This window comes from Dendroctonus ponderosae, unplaced genomic scaffold, assembly GCF_020466585.1.
Source record: "Dendroctonus ponderosae isolate FM_Combo_2020 unplaced genomic scaffold, Dpon_F_20191213v2 Dpon_F_20191213_1, whole genome shotgun sequence".
NCBI lineage: Eukaryota > Metazoa > Arthropoda > Insecta > Coleoptera > Curculionidae > Dendroctonus > Dendroctonus ponderosae.
Window position 1 is genome coordinate 58,022,378 of NW_026017110.1, and position 19,929 is coordinate 58,042,306.

Here is a 19,929-nt window from a genome sequence, read left to right on the forward strand (position 1 = left end):
TATTTTTGTTTTTTCTTTATAATTTTCTAAATAATATTAATTTAGATCTAATTGGGCATTCGAGTTCGCCGGAATATTACCACAGCTTATATATCTGTGATACTTATTACTTTTATCATTTTAGTGAGTTCACTGGTCCCCTCCATATTTAAGGAGTTCGTTGAGACTTTTTCTTCAAATTACATTGAATACATAAGTATGAGATGCCTGTTCATGTCTATTTGCATTATGAAACATACTTTTTATTATTCCACCCATATTACATTATATTTATACGTTTAAAACCGTGGTAAGAAAACGGTTATAAAATTCAGAATGGAAAGTAGCTACTGCAATTGATTATGAAAAGACCGCACGTTTTTTCCCTGTAGCTACTCTTCATATCGAATATCTGATAAAATTATTCGCACTCTATTTTCTATATAGGTATTTGGCAATTTTTGCGTTCTATAAACTGGAAATGGCAACTAAAACTTACCTTGGGACTGCAAATGAAAATGTCAGTTGAAAGAATCTGACGACGATATTTGATAGTTCTGCAGTAAATTGCTTCTGAAGAAGTAACTTCTGCTGTGTTCAATTCGTTCAGACCGAAAAATCCGCAACTTAATAACGGTGTAATTAATGTCACGCTGTTAAGATTACATAGTGGATTCTTCCTGGAGGCGATTTGCCATAACTTCTTGAAAATTATTTGCAATTACAGAAAATGGGCGTCTAAGGTGGTCGTTCAGCAATCAAGCATTCATCGCTATAGGTGTTTTGGTATATCGCCTTTTTTGCAACGCCCGTTTAAATGGAAGATGGGTGCAATTGTCAACTAATAATTATTGAATAATAGTCATGCTTCCGCCGGAATTCCAATTTGAAACCATTTGTTGCATGATCCTTTGAAGGAGATCATGACGAATATTCTCAAGGCATCATTAGCTACCTGCTGCGAGAACTAAAATACTGCAATGCGCATAAATTACCATTAATATAGTCCAATGCAACAGGGTCAACTTAAAGTGCCCTTGGATAAATAAGTCTTAGCGTACCTACATACTTACATGGTAGATAATTATTCAATCAATGTGGAATGATACTGGGGTTAAATTAAGCATAAAACGACGCTTTCATTTGCCTTAAAAGTCTACGTTAAGGAATCGTTCTTTCATTTGTAGTGATTTTATAGTATTTCGTGTTTGCTTGCGCTGAAAATTCGAAATAAAAGCGCAGCCAAATTACAAGTAACTCTGTTTCTAATAGGCTTCATAAATTAACACTTATAATAGAATTTTCACATTTTGGTGCAAGTTGTTCCTGATTCTAATAAACGCATGGCCTTGTAACAAAATGTATTTTTAATGAGGGCACAGGTATCCATGCAATAACTGTTTGTTGCCTTCTTAATTAATATGCCTTTTCTCATTTTTTCGTTCTAATGCTTAAAGATGGGGTTTTACAGACAAAAAACGCAATGTAATAAAATTCCATATTTATTTAAAAATTTTCTTACAAAACAACTTAGAATAAATATTTGATCAGATGTAACAGATGTGTTCATTAAAAATATATAAGCTAGTATATTACATACAACGCAATGAGCTTTAGGTAGCGATTACAAATTCAAGACAATGTCAACAATTAAAATGAATTGTGCAACTTGCTAAAGTAGAGCGCCTTATATATATGTATATTTCTAAATTTACATAAAATGTTTCGTATTTTACATGTTTCTATTAGTACCAGCCAGCAATAGATTTCACTTCTTGTTTTTTATTAAAAAATGGAATGCATGATTATCTTCCGGGTGAAGACGGAAAAATGAAAATGACACAAACCAATTCAAAGTAAGCTTATTAAAACGCGAGAGAAAGGTATTACTTTAAAATATTCTATTTGAAAATAATTATACCATTTTCCTTCATATATACATTACTTTGGCAGCAGATAAACATAAATAGCTAAATATAAATAATAGTCTTACAAACCACTACAAGTAACTGATACTTTAATCGTTTGGTTAAAGCATCGTGACACTAATATATTATGTTACTCTATCTATATAGTCATAATTCCATTGGCGGCTTAAGACAAAAACCTGAATAGCTTACATGATCGTATATAAAACATACACCATTCGTCACTAAACCCTAATGACTTTGTTTACAACTTTTACTTCTATTAATATTTCGTATCATACAATGTTTGCACAAAAGCGCCTTCGTTTTCTACTTTGAATCCTACAAGCACTTTTAATAAAACTTTGCTTCTAAGTAGCGTTTTTGTGCAATGGCTTTACATCCATTTAAATAAATCAGTAGAAACATTGGCTATTTGCTCGAACTTAGGCGAATTCTTAATATGCTATAACAAGGTAAAATGGAAAAATCAGCATTTGCAATTCATTTTATATCCGTTTTACAAGCAAAACAATGTGTAATTTGCCATTTTTTTCACATCACCAATACTATACATTATTACAAGCAGGAACAAATGTTAACAGTTCTTCAATTAATGTATGAGAAAACTTACGGATTGAAATGCCGTGCACGATTAATTTTTGTTGTTTTTTTGTGTGATCTTATAGAAAGCTGGCCCTGGATGCCAACAGCTCGAAAATTGAATATGAAAACTAATTAAATGTAAAGCTAAAAGTATAAGAAAACTTGCGAATTAAAATGGGTTTTAAAACAGGTTCTTATACAGAATGCTCGATTAATTTCAGTGTTTTAGTGAGATTTTATAGAAAACTGGTGCTGGAAGTCGACAGCTTGAAAATAAAAAATTAAATCCAATTAAATGTGGTAGAGTGAAAAGTATGAGAAAACTTGCGAAGATGCACGATTAATTTTAGTTTTTTTGTGTGATTTTATAGACAACTGGCGCTGGAAGCCAACAGCTTGAAAATTGAAAATCAAAACCAAAGAAAAGCATGAGAAAATTTAGGAATTAAAATGGTCTTTAAAACGGGTTCTTTTACACGATACTCGATTAGTTTTAGTGTGACTTTATGAAAATTAAAACCAATTAAATGTTGTAGAGTGAAAAGTATGACAAAAATTGCGAATTAAAATGGTTTTTAAAACAGGTTCTTTACCAGAGAGCTCGATCAATTTTCGTTCTTTTTTAGTGTGATTTTATAGGAACCTGGCGCTGGAAGCCAACATCTTGAAAATCAACAACAATTAAATGTTGTAGAGTTAAAAGTATGAGAAAACTTGCGAACTAAAATAGTTTTAAAAAGCTGGTTATTTTCCTGGAGCTCGAACCAACAGAAAAACTAACAAAAAATCAATTAAATGTTAGAAAGAGGGAAAATTAATTGTGGGCTAACTATTGTAACAGTCAGTACATTTAAGTACATAAACAATTAATTTGAAACATACATAAGATCAGGAAAAAACCGTATATTTTAGCAATATTTTGCAAACGTTTGAGTCGTCGCAAACGAAGGTCGGGATAAAAGAAAATATAGTTTAAATCAAGCTGTAACTACGCCTAGCTAGATGTGGTGCAAATTTATTGAATGTATAAACATATAACAAATCAACGAAATCTATTGCTGCTCAACCAAACAGCTGTGGCCACCCTGTAGATACATTTTTTTAATTGAATTGGTGCTTCCCATAAGAAACATTCAACTGATTTATTTAAATACATACAAAAAACTGCAATGAAGCAAAAAAGGACGTTGAAACTAATCACTCTACTTTCCTCTAAATATTATTTACATTATTACCCAAGAACTCTTTGTAGAATCGGCCGACTTGCCTAATGGTGGACTTAACAAATGTGCACTGTACATTTTTCCAAATGAAAACAACCCAAAAATATATTCCTAATGAATGAAGGAGATAAGGAAATCGAGTTGATTGATATTCATCAGCTGATATCAACACTCGTCTATTATTTACAGCCATAGGAACAACACATAAAAATAAGTTAATTAAAAATTTATCACATTCAAGTTCCGGTCTAGCAATACTGAGGGAACACTGTGTGTCGTTCATGGAGGGACTACGGTAGTGATTATTTCGCCTTCACTGTTTTTTTGACGATGGATAAACACTGGGGTTTTGGGAATTGATTCCGGAATTTCTGAAGCCCTTATAGTTACTCTTTCAGTCATTGGGGTTAATAGTAGATTTTTCGGGCGTATGGTTGGTTCATCCGAGTCCGTATCATGGTTAAGATCTATGGTGCTTTCTGGGTGTTCCAAAGGTATGTACGACGTTAAAACAGGTTCGTCCCGAGCTTTGCCGTTTTGTCCATTGACTAATGGAATCTGTTCAGCTGTGTGGTTTACTGGCTTGCCATTTTTCTCATTGATTGGTTTGATTGAGGGTTTTTCTAATGGTTTCATTTCCTCCCCGAATCCAGATGGAAGCTCACGACGCTTTTTATTCAGTCTTTTCGTCTGTCGTTTCTTTACTAAACATATGGAGAAAATAATTGCCAGCAAGAGCCCACATACAACAACAACATATACAGCATAGTTGTTTTGGTTTAACGCAGTGGCTTTTTCCATTTCTCCAGTACGTGTATCATTCGATAGGATGTCCACGTCATTGTTGACGAATTCTTTGTAAACTGCAGGATCTGATTCTTTTTTTATTATTTCTTCGGTTACTTCGCTTGAGGAGGAAGGTGGAGTTGAGCTAGATATTGCTGTAGTCGACTCAGCAGTTGTGGAAGTTGAGGGATTTAGATCTTCAAATATAGAATCATACAAATCTTCAGCAATTACCTTTATTGGATCGGCCGGTCCGGTTCGAGTATCATCTTGGTCATCATCAACGCCTATCGGCACTGGAGTGGAGCAATTAAAGACGCACGCATTGACGGGATCAGAGTCCCATAATGGAAGGAATCCACTACCTTCGTCACCACTCCCTTCATCATGCTCTTCTACTGCGGATGCATTAACAACGCTTATAAGCTCGTCTTCAACCGGCAGATAATTTGGGTCATCAATGATTTCATTCTCCTCAACCTTAACTTCATCCTCTTCATGGAGATACGGTACTTTCGTTGTCGGTTCATTTTCAATGAAATCTTTATGACTTCCAGATCCTTCCTCTTGATCATTAATCATATCATCTTCTATCGAGCAATTAATTATATTAATATTCTTCCCGGCAGCATGTTTGGGCGCTGCACAAATAACAGGTTCCGGCATATGCACGCCCCCTTTAATGAATTTCCAGTTATACAAAATATTCTCATTGTAACAATTGCAATCAAGGGGATTATTTTGCAAATGAATGGTTTTCAACTCCTTCAACGCTTTCCAGTCTCGCGGTATTTGCGAAAGAAGATTATTTGATAGGTCAAGATCTTCAATATGTTTAGGCAGTAAGGACAGTATAATGTCTTTGATATTATTTCTAGCTAGTTTGAGAGTCTTTAAATTCACCAGCGAGGGTATATGTTGGAGTTGGATACTATTCCCTGATAAGTCCAAGTACTCCAAATTCTTCACATATTTCAGTTCAGCGGGTATTTTACTAAGTGATGCGTTGACTATGGACAATTTGAAAATGGTTTGGAACTGCTTTGGTCCCAGCTTGTCCAGAAACTGGAAAGATGGTGATATGACTGATCCTTTTTCTGGACAGGTAGTCCCTTCAGGACAATGGAATATTGAAGCTCCGAGAATTGGTCCAGCGAGTGACAATAGTATCACAGTTAGCTTCCACATTATGGACTCTGAAACAACGAAAATTTATTTAGTAAAATTATTTATGTATCATATATAAATTTATAAGGTTTTAACGAAAATGGCTGTGGTCCTAATGGGTCTACTTTTGTTTCCGAGAAGTGAGCAAACATGGGACGAAAAACATGAAATTTTGGCATAATCTTGCACATAAGTGTCTGATTTTCAAATTTCGCTTTCTGGGTCAAAACTGTTCGAATTTCCTCACTCATTCTGTTATGACTGAATCGAATTTTAAATTCTCCAACGATGCCAAGACGAATTATGAGGCTCAAATGGTTCTTGAGAAACTTCGAAAAAAGCAGCGTAATGTTTGAGTCGATTTTTCAACTAAAAACAAAACACGCAAATCTAGAACTTGAAATCAACACTTTTTGAGAAAACTGCCAACATTTCCTTTTCGATGGTTCACTTTCTAAAAATGCCATTTACTTCTCTCTGGAACGATCAGCGTTTTTGCTTCCGAGAAATGCGCGAAAACGGGTCGGAAAACATGAAAATTTGGCATAGACTTGCACCTAAGTGTCTGATATTCAAATTTCGCTTTCTGGGTCAAAACTACTCGAATTTCCTCACTCATGTTGTTATGACTGAATCGAATTTTCAATTCTTTAAAGATGCCAAAATGTATTATGGGGCTCAAATGGTTCTTGAAAAACTTCGAAAAAAGCAGCGTCATGTCTGACGAGTGACTTACTTCCTCAGATGTATTTCGTCCGAAAGCCTACCCTGGACGTCCAGGGAGTTCAATCGTTTATTCGAATTGTCTTGAATCCAAGCCTGGAAACGGTTGAAGATACTACCAATCCAAGCGTTAAAGGCAATGAAAGTCATACAAAAAACAGTATTTTTTTTTTAAATTAAAATATTTAACCAGTTGTGAAACAGGCACACAGAGTTATACTTGCAAAATTTGTTCGTAAATATTCCGCGTCACCTAGTTGACTCGATTGTGTAATTAAGTCTTTGAATGCCAGAATTGTTCCACGAGATGTTACGTCACTTTCAATATTTGTACTTAGTTATTACTTTTATTATCTTCTCAGTCCACAAATATGTGCTTTCATGCCAGCAAAGTAATTTATAATAGCAATTATTTTGCGTTCAGTGTTGAGTAAATTGAGAAAGTAGTGGATGAATTGATGCGAATTGCACATTTATATTTGATTTGCAATATATCAGGCTTTCCTGCATTGTACAAACAGTTAAAATATTACTGTAATTAGGATTCTATTATATTAAGAAACTTCCAAACAAGCTGGAATTTTTCAGTACATAATGACACTAAATTAGCCTGTAGAATATAATAGACACATTGAAAAGGCATTATAATCTAAGGTCTTCACACGCCTCTGTTAGATTTGCACTCAGTAAGAATCTTCTACTTGTCTGCGGATGGTAGACATTAAAATACAATAAGTACAAAAATCTTGCTCGTTGTCTACGATAATAATTGCTATCTATGGAAACCATCGCTGATGTATTTTTTTCTAGTTAATTCCCCTGCAAATAATAATTTATTTAAATTCAAATTAATGTTTTCACTCAATTAACAAGTGAACTACTTAATTATAAGTTGACAATTTTCCGTTATTTTTTTCAAGTTCCAAAGCTAACTGAAATATCGCGGTTATTTATAAATTTGCTTGGTTTATTTTCGCAACAACACGTTGTCTTAAACCTTAGTAGGGCTTGAGTTGGAAAAAACTAAAACTATTAAGTGATATTTTGTCAAATAAAAATAACACCGAATCAACAGTAAAATAAATGGTCATCATAAAGAAATTTTCTGATTCAATTAATTACCCTTTGTAATTAATTGCTAAAAATAGCTTAAAACGTTGTGCTCAAAATTAATTGATTCCGTCAATTTCTTCAGGAAAACCATTTATTTTATAGAACATATTTTTGTTATATGTTATTGTCGTCAATTACTTTGTTTAATCGTTTTTAGTTATGAGGCAATAAAAACATAATCGATTGATTGAATTTTGCGTTCCGCGCTAAAGTTGGAAAAATCATATCATTTTGCAGTTTTGGGAAATTCCTACAAAGACACTTTGATAACAATAAATAATAATTGTCATGATTTTGTAGAAAAGCAATCGAGTTTGCAGTTCTAAAAATTAACGGATAATTAAAATAAAATGCTTTCAATTTGTTGGTTATTACAATCAAGACAGGCAGAGCGTAATTAATTTTCCAATTATTGTTAATAAATTTGTGCCATTTTTTCCCCTGCAATGATTATTTGAAATAACCTTGCTCTAGGCTACCAGACATCCGACTACCTATTATTAACAACAATAAAGTTGATCCTTTTTATGTACTGTTAGATACCGAGCGAGCTGTAGCGATTTAATATAATAAAACTGAACATGATTTGCTATTGTTCATCACATAAATGTATTTGGATTTGAGCATCTGAAGTCTTACATTGTATCTACATATACAATGAGATTTTTTTTAAATCGATGAATCATTGAAATCATTACAAGTCCGCGTATCAGTGAACTGCCGTTCGTATTGTTGGGTCCAAAAATACTTTAAACAAACTAAAGTCAAGTGCACAGCTTATCAGAAATAAAATACTGATTTTGAGGTAAAGGTCCAAGTTTGAAGCGTAAATCCATTGTTTGATATATAAATAGCGGTATCCTGATTATTCAACAGTGAATAATTTTCAATTTTAACAAAAGAGTTCACAATTCGTCTGGAAATAGTTGGAAATAGTACCAACCGAAACGCTGGCAATGGCAGTCCTGTGCAAAATGGGAAAAAAGTTGGGCAATTAAAAAACTAATAAACTGGCGTTTTCAGATCCTTCATACAAATTTTCTTTTCTGATTTATTTGGAAAAATTTTCGAATTTCTATATTATTTTTTTTCTGGTGTTGATTGAACGTTTGTTGAAGTTGATGGTGCTTGGAGCCAAAACGGCGTTAATGTATTTCTCTCGCTGACTTAAAGCTGCTGTGGTACGTGCAGTCGGTTTTGCTGGAGATTTGTTATTAACTCGAAAGTATTATAAAATATAAATTCGTAAATTTCGGGTCTTTTCAATTGTTTGCCCAAATTTTAACCAAAAGTTTTAAAGCTTCATGTTGTTAGTTTTGCAATTCCCCAACTTTTCTACGAAGTAACGAACAAATTACGGTTTTCGATATGCCCATTCTGTTGAAAGGTTGATTCAGACTTCCATTGACTTTTAATGATATTTTAATCACAACGTTTCGGTTGGTAGAATATTCAACCGTTTTCGGCGTTCGCCTGATAAATGTGACAAAAATTTGTACATCATAAACATCGTCATTCAACCTCCCGGACGCCCAGCGCATAATAATTTTCTTGATTTCTACCAGATCTATATCGATTTGATTCAATTGAAATGATAGTTTTATCTACTTTCACATATTCCAGATAATAATTCGTTATGTAGCTCATGTTAGTCTGATCATGTGGTCAGCTTTAGATTGAAGCAATCCCTTCCGGTAATTATCAATATCCCCAAACATGATCAATTCACTTTGTAAGTAGTATAAACACTCTATGATTAATGCAGTAGAGATTAATTATCACTTATACATACAACTTTGCCGTTCTTATCGTTCCCTTTTGGGTATTCTAAGCATTATCGTACCAAACATTGACACCTCAATTTACATCACCGAAAGCATGATCTATTTATCGCTATCATTATTAAATGATAATGTTCAATGGAAAGCAATTTACTTTATTACCTATACATCATTTTTAATATTTGAGAAAATGTTGAAATTAATGCAATAGGATAAGTTGGTTGCCACTCCTTCATAGGTAATAGTGATTTAAGTTGGGCTAAATCAGGTGTTCTACATTGCTGGAATTAACTCAAGTGCGGGACAAAGCCAGAAGAAATGTACTAATTGCTTGATTTTAACGTGGGTATGACAAGTTTAAATACACGTATTATTAAAAACGACGATAGAAAGGATGTTCATAATTCAAAATTCCGGCACCTGCTGGCAAAATAACTATTAGGTGCCTGGTAATTTCAGGTTTGCGAAATTTACGATCCACCTATGAGGAGTTAAATAAAACAAAACCACTTATTCATAACTTACTTAAAATGAGCCTGGAATGCGGATAACTTCAAGCGCTCATGCGATTTGCCTGTATTTTATTGCTACTTTAAATTTGGAATCCAATAATTCCACTGGTAATGCTTATGAGAGGTCATAAGCGATTTGAGCATTGCATTGAGCATAATAGTTTCAAAATGTTACCTTGTTGATTACATTAGTTCAACCCAAAGCGGGCTTCAATATTAAATTGCAACATTTATATGACTGAAAATGTATTTCATATAAAATATTTACCTGAAATCAGTAAATGTTTATGCAAGAATTAATTGCTTTGTTGCTTAAGTCCATTTTAAGAAAACTTTACTTCGAAAATACTCCAACGTGAATTTCGCCGCAAAAGATGATTTTACTGACTAAAGAATCAATTTTGATTTGACTGTTTTTAGTTAAGTTGTGATGGTCTTAGCAGACATGATATTGAGCCTTAACTGTTGTGATCTAACAATTCTTCCTTTCTCAAGTCTGAGAAAATATGGTATATTTTACAGGATTTTTAGATTTATGCCCGCTTTTACATCTTGCCCTATTCCAGGAGGAGAATGCGTTGTTTAACATGGAAAAAGATGTTTATGTTGCAACCGAAGACCGAGACAATTACCACAATATTTTCCATTTCATTTTGATACGTTCAAGATGTAAAAAATAGGGCAAAAATAGTGCCCGCCTCTGGTTTTGTTGCAAATAAAATAATTTATCAATATTCATACAGTTGGTATACCAGAAGGCTTTCTTAGGTTTTTTTGCGGAAATGAACAGTTTTTGAATAAATTGATAAAATTACCGCAATATTTAGAATTTGAGTTTTTTAGTTCTACATTTGAGAACAAAAACCTTTTTTAGAATTTTTAAAGAGATAAAAAACAGTACTTACACTCCACAAATGGTTTTCCTGCAAAAAAATTTTTTCAACCTACATACAGTTGGGACACAAAGGTGCTTATGGATTTTTTGCTAAAAAACACTGTTTTTTATTTTAAAAAATAGGAAGCGAATATTTAACAGTTGATACTTTTAAGAGAAAAAATCAGTGCATTCCAATAGTTCCTTCGTAAATAAAAATTGTTTTTTTAAGTCTAGATTCAGTTGGAAACAGAAAGCTCTTGATTTATTGTGTTGAAATACACAGTGTTTGATTTAAAACATACAAACCGTTTGTCACAGGGAAGATTACTGACATTTTTGTACATTTTATATTTTGCCTGTTTTTTATATTTTTTATGTATTGCCTGAGAAAATTATCACAATATTTAGCTTTGATACTTTCCAGAAAAAATCAGTGCACGCGAATGGTTTTTTGCGAATAAAAATAATTTCTTGATACATTAAATTGGGAAGAAAAAAGTTTTTTCTGTTTTTTCGTAAAAACGCACAGTTTTTCATTAACAAAAAAAACCCGCTCTCTTCTCCTAGAAAATTATCGCAATATTTACATTTATATTTTCCAGATTTAAAAAACCTGCACACCAACGGCTTTCATAGAAAAAGAAGTTACTTTTCAATTTCACATTCAGTTGGAAACAAAAAAGCTCGATTACTTTTGAGCTGAAATGCACAGTTTTTGAATAAAAAAATGAAAACCGTTGTTTTGTCTGAGAAATTTATGGCAATATTGCATGTATTTGGTACTTGGTCATACAAGGTCCTGTGGGTTTTTGTGCTCAAATGCACAGTTTTTATTTAAAAAATGAAAACTGTTGTTTTGACTGGAAAATTTGCTGCCATATTTAACATTTGATTCCTTCCAAATAAGGGCCAATTTTGATGCTTCTTCGGAAAAATCTGTTTAATAACAAAATAATTTTCAAAATAAGTCAATCTGTGTACTTTATGACTAAAGTTGGTCTCAATGACAAAAAAGTCAGTTCTCCTGTAGCCTATTTCATAGTTAAATTGCGCTGATCTTAGCTGAAAAAAAGCGTCTTAATGTTTATTTTATAATCTGTATAAGTGGCCATATAATTCTAGTAAGAATTGTGAACAAAGCTTCACAGTCCATGCCATGTTATATGAAATTTTAAAGCATTCTCACATCGATCATTTCATTTCAAAGGGGAGTTTCTAGAATGTTTTTCCCCAATTGATGAGCTAAATGAACAATACCGGAACCAATGGCGTGCTTAGAAGAAAAGGGAGACAATGTTAAAAATGACTGAACACAAACCAATCAATATAGCTTCTGCCTAAATCATCCTGATGATCAGAAACAGCAGAAAATTAGAACGCATTTTATGGGTCTTTGAACGTAACGTGCAGGCATTTTTCATCAGTAGAAAATCAGTATCCATAAGTGAAGATGAAAGCAAATCAGGTGAAGTCTCGATGCCGATAATGAATTTTTACACACAAGAAGCGACTTGAAGACTATTGGCGATAAATTTACGTTTTTCTTCGCCTTTTTGCGCAATGTGGTCACAGTTTGTTGGCTATTTATTAACCTTCGATAATTCCCTTGCCAATCTACCTTCAGAGGAATTTCCAAATGGGAATCCCCCTTAGTGGACTAATTCCTGGTAGGTTCTAAAGGACAAAATTCACCAAGGAAACTAGACGGTCTAAGACATCTGGTCTAGGCGAGAAGCTAACTGAACGTGAACAAGATGCTATTTTTATAAGGAAAATCTTCCTTTTTTAAGGTAAATGATGAAACGTTTGGTTGATTCAGTATAGTAATGTGGTTTGAACACGGACCTGTGCAACTGGTATCAGTGAAGACTACAAGTACTCGGAATTGGCAATGCTACGTCCGAATAAGGACAGAAAAAACGACAATGGGAAGTCGGTATCTTGATGTAACGGTACAGAACGAACCGAAATAAACTTGAGAAAATTTAATCATTGAGCGTAAAGGAACCGAAAAGAAGCAAATATCTATCCACCTTCACTTTTACAGTACGACAGACCGAGACCTTGTTGGTTCTAGTTAATCATAAGGTCAGTGGTGCTGATCGTTCAGACCAGACAAAATATCATTTGCTGCGGTAATAGATTGCCAATTGCGGCGTCGAGGAAGTTCATTTCTTTAAGAAAAAAATCACAGCAACCATGCGAAATTGTAGGAATAGATTGCACTCATTCTCGAGGTATCGGAATCAAGCTGGATTCATCAAAGTTAGGTTGACGTGCCAAATCAAGTATGCATTGATTAATGTTATTAATACCGCGTTATTGTCCATCTTCTAATCTTATCTCCGTTGTGAATTTTTGTATTTTATAGGGTGAATGTCACATATTATGGAGATTAACCTTTGCTATTTCGACCCACTAATAATAAAGTGCTCCTAAATATCAAGCCATTTCAGTTCGTTATTGCAAAACTTCTGATAAGTGAGAGATTGGACTAATATTTCAGAATACAGCAGATACAAAAAGTTTTAAATTAAGTGCGCATCACTGCTTCCTTATTTCTTATTGCCGAGTAAATTAGCCAACTTGCAGGACGTTTTGCCCTGATTGAACGACGACAGCAAAACATAAATTGACCATCGCGACTTTGATCAGATAATAGTCTTTTTCTCAAAGCAAATCAGTTCCTAAATAAAAACGTTTCTAGGGTGTAATTAAATGGTGCAAATGGAGCAAAGTAGAAACTTGTTCCAATTGACGATATTTTAAGCTCTAGAAACAATGAAATAGTACTAGAAGCTTTTGCATCGATCCTGCTTCTATTTGCACGCGAGAATGTTTTTGAACGAAAACTGAAACTTAGAATGGAAATGTTCTTAATTCAAACTGGTTCCTCGATTCGTCTTTGACTCGTAAATTGTTTATTGTTGGGTGTTAAACCAACCCACTAAATTACACTGTGTTTCTTCATTTTTTGCAATCATTTTTTCCGGTCACTAAAGATGTCTCTTCTGGTTCCTTATTCGGTGTTTCTGTCAACTTTCCAGTTTCTCTACCAAGGCACGACCGAAACTTTGCAGAACTATGAAATAGCAAGAAACAGTTGAACAAAGTTTCGGTCGTGCCTTGGCAGAGAAACTGGAAAAACTCTTTCAAAGGGTTTGTAGAAATTAAAACTATTTGTCTGTTCGGTTTTAACGGTATTAAATAGACTTTAGCTTCCTTGAATTTCATTAGATTTGCCTGATAGCCTGGTAAACCCCTTTTTGGTATAGAAGGTATGAGTGGAACGGAGCAGCGCGAAGACCTCCTGTATCAGAAAGGGAAGGCAAACTAGATGGAGAAGGCACCCACGCGTGTTTTCTTTTTCCAACTCAAGCGTTTACAGTTCTGCCTTGTTTCTCCCAAACAATGTTTTGCGCGGTATGCAAATACTCCCAAGAGTTTATATGAATATTTTGCAGTTGTTCAGTAGGAGTTTAAGCAGGTTTTCATTGAATACCACGCTTATGCCTTGTACTTAAAAAATATAAATGCTAAACATATTATGATTTGAAATGCCACGTGTAGTTAGGACATTTCAAGTCTAAAGGTTAATTAATGGTATTTTGCTCTCAGGAAATCAGTTGAAATTAAAAAGGTTTTTAGGGTATAATTAGGTGAAACTTAGTTTGTAGTTGTATGTATGATGTTGTAGTTTGTTGTTGTTTGTATGATTGGTCGTATAGTCGAAAATGATTTCAGCAAAACGCTCTTAGCTTAGAATATCAGCAAAACTTTCGGGTAAATTTTCAGCACAACCCTCGGGTGTCTTCTCTTACCGACTCATGCATTTACAGTTCTGCCTTGCTCCTCTCAAATAATATTTTGCAATGTATGCAAATACTAACAAGAATTTACATGAATGTTTTGCAGTTGACACATAGAAGTTTGAGCAAGCTTTCATTCATTACCAAGCATTGTATTTAAAAAATTATAAATGCTAAACACATAATGATTTGAAATGCCAAGTGTAGTTTTCCTTAAACCAAATCAGTTGTCTATATAAGATGCATTTTCATTACCACATTTCAAGCTTGAAGGTTAATCGTTTGTTATTTAGTAGTTGAGATTTGTCTGCGAAAAACTTACCTAGCATAACATTATTCTTACAAACAGTCAAGGATCTGTTGCAGCAATTAAGGTATTATGAGACAGACAAGAACAAATAATATAGCCCAACTCTCTTAAATTGTAGAAAGTAGAACAATGTCATAAACATTACTGCAACGATCCTCGGTCTCTAGAGAATGAAAGTGATTGTGTGCTTTTAGTTCACGATCATTTTGTTTTATTGCAATTTTTATTATGTGTAGTTTCTTTATTTGATGTTATCGTTCGAGGAAATCGCAATTGTAAATTTTTTTGACGAAATCTCAGTAACCACTGCATGCCTGGAATTAATTTATTAACGAAAAAGTTGCAACATTAATCAGAAAAATCGCTGCCTATAAATTTGCCCCGCGATGCTCATATGCACAAATTGCAGGCAAATCCTTTCTTAATGACGCATTCCATGGCATTGTAATAAAAATCGCTTTATTGTAATGCGTCCAATTAGTTCTTCAGTGCACATTAACTTTGAATTACCAGTATTCTTACCTTGTAAGCTCAGACCTGCTTTCTACCATTAAAGTTATTTAGAAAGGGTCTACATGTAAAAGCTGCAACTACGATAGTTCTTGTTGGTAAATATTTAATTTAATTACAATTTTTTTCGACTACAAGAAATAAATAATAATTTAACTAATCCTGCTGTTAGACTTAGGATTAAATGTGTCCTTGCTGAAAAATTCGACTAAATAATTATAATGTAGGACACATCGATTAGGATTAATGATGCTCCAATATGAATGAGACAATAGCTTAGGCAATATATTGTCTCTATTAACCACTGGCCCTTGAAGATTGTTTTCAATTGAACTCCCATAGTTGTTTTCGACGAGTTAATACTGTTATGGGTTAAATTTCCCATTGGAAAATAATTTAAATAATTGAATAAATACATTTTCGGCGTCTGGCCTTGCCATATTGAGACCTTTGCCCGTTGATCTGGTCGCAAATAAAGAAATTTAATTCGAAAACCATTCGGTTGTTTCATTAGCGAACTTTGCTTGGAATTACCGACGTTTTTATTACATGTTGTTGGCGATATTTTATAACACTTGGAGGAATTTGGTATTTTTCGCCAAATTGTGCAATGGGTCAAGTGGTTCGGGGAATTGTTAGCATTGCGTTACGTCAGATATTCTGTTGTAAATTCCAAGAAGATTGGCGAAAAATTACCAGAAACCTGTATGTTATTGAAAATTTTCTTAACGACTCTGGTGTCTACGTAATAATGAAACCGTGCAAGAAACGTATTTTGCACAATTATGTACAGGAATATGGGTTGTAAATGTAAATTAGCCATTAAGAATGTCCATCTTCCTTGTCTATGTAGTCCAGAAATGTATCTCCTCAGGTGCATTTATGGTAGAAAAACCAAGATTTATAGTTCTATGCCTTTCTAAAATCTGAATGAAAAGCTAATAAATACCGTCAATAAACCTCTATCAGGCATTTATGACAAAGTCATTAAATATTCACCTAAAAGGCAGTTAACGAGTTTCAGTGCGATTTGCTCTATTTATTGGCTTATTTGGCGTTTTTCGTAAATATTTGCACAATGATCAACGTCTCAATTTTAATTACGAACTGTGTTCAAAAAATATTTAACAAGCGATCAAGTTCCTTAATCCATTCATTGGGCTCGGTTATTTACCAAAAATAGACTAATTCTGCTATTTCGAGAATAGGTTCGATTTTTTTTGTAAACTCCAGCCAGGATGAGTCAACAGAGCTATGAGGATGAGGTAAATTTATATTTTATGACTCATTGCAAGCAAGAAACTTGCAACAATTACAATTTACTATACATAAAACCGGCATAGAAAATAGCTCCGAAATTAATTATCGAAAATATTCCGTGCTGATAACGATTGCCCTATTTGAGTCAAACCAATTTGTTTATGGGAATAATCATTCACAACTGCAATATATGAACGCATTTAAAAGATAGGAATATCAATAATGATAAATATATAATGAAGGCTTTGTAGACTTACAACGAGCGTTTGACTTTGCCCATCAAATAAAAAACCCGAACTGGATCTTTATTGCAAAAAATGCGTTTGAAATGTGCTGGTTTTATTCATAAATATTATGGATTGTTAAATGCTGCATGAAACACATTTAATACTCGTTTCCTAATAAAGTTTCTAATGCCTTTCTTCATTGATAACAGTTTAGAGTCTAGTTCAAAAGTAATTGGCAGCCTGGGTTTACCTATTTCAAAACCCCCATAATTTTAGGTGCTTTATATTAAGACTAATCACCAAGTTTATAGCGTATTGCAACATTAATTTTAATAGTTTTCCTAGTTTACCACAAATAATTGTTCATTCCGTCGAATCCACCAGGCCAAAGTTTCATATTCACAGTGAACTCTGGTACTAATAATTTTACGTAAATAGTATACGTTTGTTTTACCATGCACAGTGTGTTTTAATTAAGTTGGATTTAGATAAGATTTTTTCCAGCATCTGCCAACTTCTGCTTTATTTGCAATTAGAGCTGTGGTGTGGAACTCAGAATTTTAGGAACGAAAAAGGACTTTTGCCCTTTTTCTTCTGTTTAGTCTGAAAATAACACTCCCAAAATCTGCACTTTATTTCGCCTGATGCAACATACAGTGCACGTTTCGCGAGTGATATTTTCAGGCTAAACCCGCCTGATCATGATGAAAGCTTTCAACACTTTTTTTATTGGGTTATTTTGCTTCAAAATTACAGTCTGTGGAACGACATTCATAGTTTTTGCGCAAAAAAATATTTCTGTTCTCTTGCCAACTGACAAATTTACATTCATTAATTTTTTTACTTTAACAAAACTTARATAATTTTTTTTATAATGTCGGGAAAGCGCTCAGATGRAWTTTAATSAAACTTGCTGTGGATTTGTTCCTTAAAAACTCGCTTTTTTTTTCGTRAAATTTCTGATGAACGCAATTCGGACRAAAACGCTTCCAAAAGACAACCGGGCTTAAAACTTTGATATTGTCGGTCGGGTTAAAAATTATGAAAAAGCTTGCAAATGATTTTTTTATTAAAGAAGATTATCGCTTACCACGACATTTGCAGTTAACGCCTGAAATTGTTAAATAGCAAGGAAATTATTTTTTTTTTGCAAAACTACGATCGCTTTATGATTTTACAAGCAGCGCAAAAATGTCCAAATAGAACTAGTGCATAAACTCAAAAAAACAGTTGATTCCAGAGACCAAATTAAAAGTTCTGGTAGGTTTTGTACCAAGAGACTCAAAAATCCACCCGCAAAGAATCTTACATAGGAACAAATTCACAGCGAGTTTCATTAAAATCCATGGTATAATTCTCCCGATATAAAAAAAAATTGAAGAACTTTGACCATCAATATGAGAGGGGCCAGACATTTTTACTTACTAAAACTTGTGTCAGATCGTCTTTTTTTGAGCCACGTGCTTACGGGACACCTTGCCCTAAATTGACGCAAAATGGAAAAATGGAGAAATAAAAGTTGTTGTCACAACAAGGTCCAAACACCCAAAATTGGGGGCAAAATGCCCAAATAAAATGTATCTAAATTTTTTTTAAGCAGCTCCTATTTTGATTTGAAGATGTTGCTACAGTTGAATGTGAAAAACTATTTTCCAAAATGTTCCCTTTAACTGGACGCAATTTTAGGCAAATATCACCTTTTTTTGTTATGTTTTTTTTGGGAATAGCGTGCTTGCTTTACTAGTAATTTGCTTTACGAAGATAGCAAATTTTGATCTTACATTTGAAGATTGTCACGACTCTGGATTGCTTGAGCACCCATTTCAAATATGAAGAATCAATTGGCGCAAATATGTAGGATAGAAAAATTAGGCCAAATCGCCCAATCACGACTAAACTTACCAGACTTGTATAGGCCAAAATCAGCAACAAGTGGAAAATATTCACTTCCTAAACACCGCGCTGAGACACAAGATCACTTTGATGAATTGCTGACAGTACGATCGCGACACTAGACCAATTGCAGACCACTTTTACTCGCAAATTTCCTCAACTCATGGTTTCCTCAATTGTGCCAATTTGAAGAATGGTGTCAACAGGCAAAATTTCAATTTTTCGAAACAGAATAACTGTTTTTTTTTCTTTAATTATTTCTTAGTGCGTTTTTCCGCGATCGAAAATCAGCAAGTCACACGGGCGCGCGTTTTACTCGAACCGGAGACGCGCACGTATCACTCGACCGAGTTGTATCGAATGGATGATAAGCTGGGTGGAATGAAAGTAGACGAAACTACATTACGTAATCGTATATATTGCCATCGAGCTTGAAACAGGGTGGGAGACCAACCAGTTTAATGTAACTGACATCGCTTTAGCCCTGAGCTTCAAGGGCTGAAGACCGGGAACCTCACGCTGCTAGTAGCACAGCAGGAGCAAAGCGATTTTCTCATTATTTAGTAACCCTTGCTAACACTTGAGAAGGGATTAGTCTCATTCCTTCAGTAAGACTAGTCTTCAATATTATTTCTCCGGTTGATGCTTGATGCAAACTTCAGCTTTTCGGTTGCCCAACATAAAAAAATCGAAGAGAGTTATATCGGGAAATCTGGCAGGCCATTCGGTCGAACCTCTTCTACAAATCCACTTGCTTGGGAAAATTATATTTAAATTATTTCCAATAGGGTGTGGTCGGGCCCCGTCTTGCTGAATCCATAGAAAATAACCATGAAAATCAGGAGATGCTTTTGATATGGATAAATATTTAAATAAGTATAATAATACGTAAAGTAGAAAAACAAAAAAAAATAAAAAAAGTCTGAATCTAAGGCCATATATTTTTGTCTAGGGTTATTTTTATGTTGGTCGGCTCATTGAATTGAAGTCTGATAATGGTCCGAAACTTTCTCAATTTTCATACAAGGCTTTTGGAAGAAATTTGTTATGGTTTTTTGATCATTTTTTCACTTTCATTCTGCATAGTGCCTGGCTGAATTGATGGGAATAAGGAAGCAAATAAACGCGCCACTGAGCACCTGCGTTTGATTAAATTTTCCAAAATTAAYGGTCTAATTTTTTAAATTARYTYTCAAAAATTGTTTTTGCTTGCACTATTATCAATATGAACATCAATTTGCGCAAT

General features: G+C 33.9%; 1 protein-coding gene across 1 annotated transcript; it reads right to left on the minus strand.

The window, feature by feature from the left end:
• Positions 1–1,865: 1,865 nt before the first annotated feature.
• LOC109537953 (protein windpipe) lies at positions 1,866–19,091 on the minus strand. The gene is made up of 2 exons (XM_019904949.2): positions 18,693–19,091; positions 1,866–5,697 (listed from the first exon to the last, which is right to left on the minus strand). The coding sequence occupies exon 2, from the start codon at positions 5,687–5,689 to the stop codon at positions 3,995–3,997; it is 1,695 nt and encodes a 564-aa protein (XP_019760508.1). The 5' UTR covers positions 5,690–5,697; positions 18,693–19,091; the 3' UTR covers positions 1,866–3,994.
• Positions 19,092–19,929: the final 838 nt, after the last annotated feature.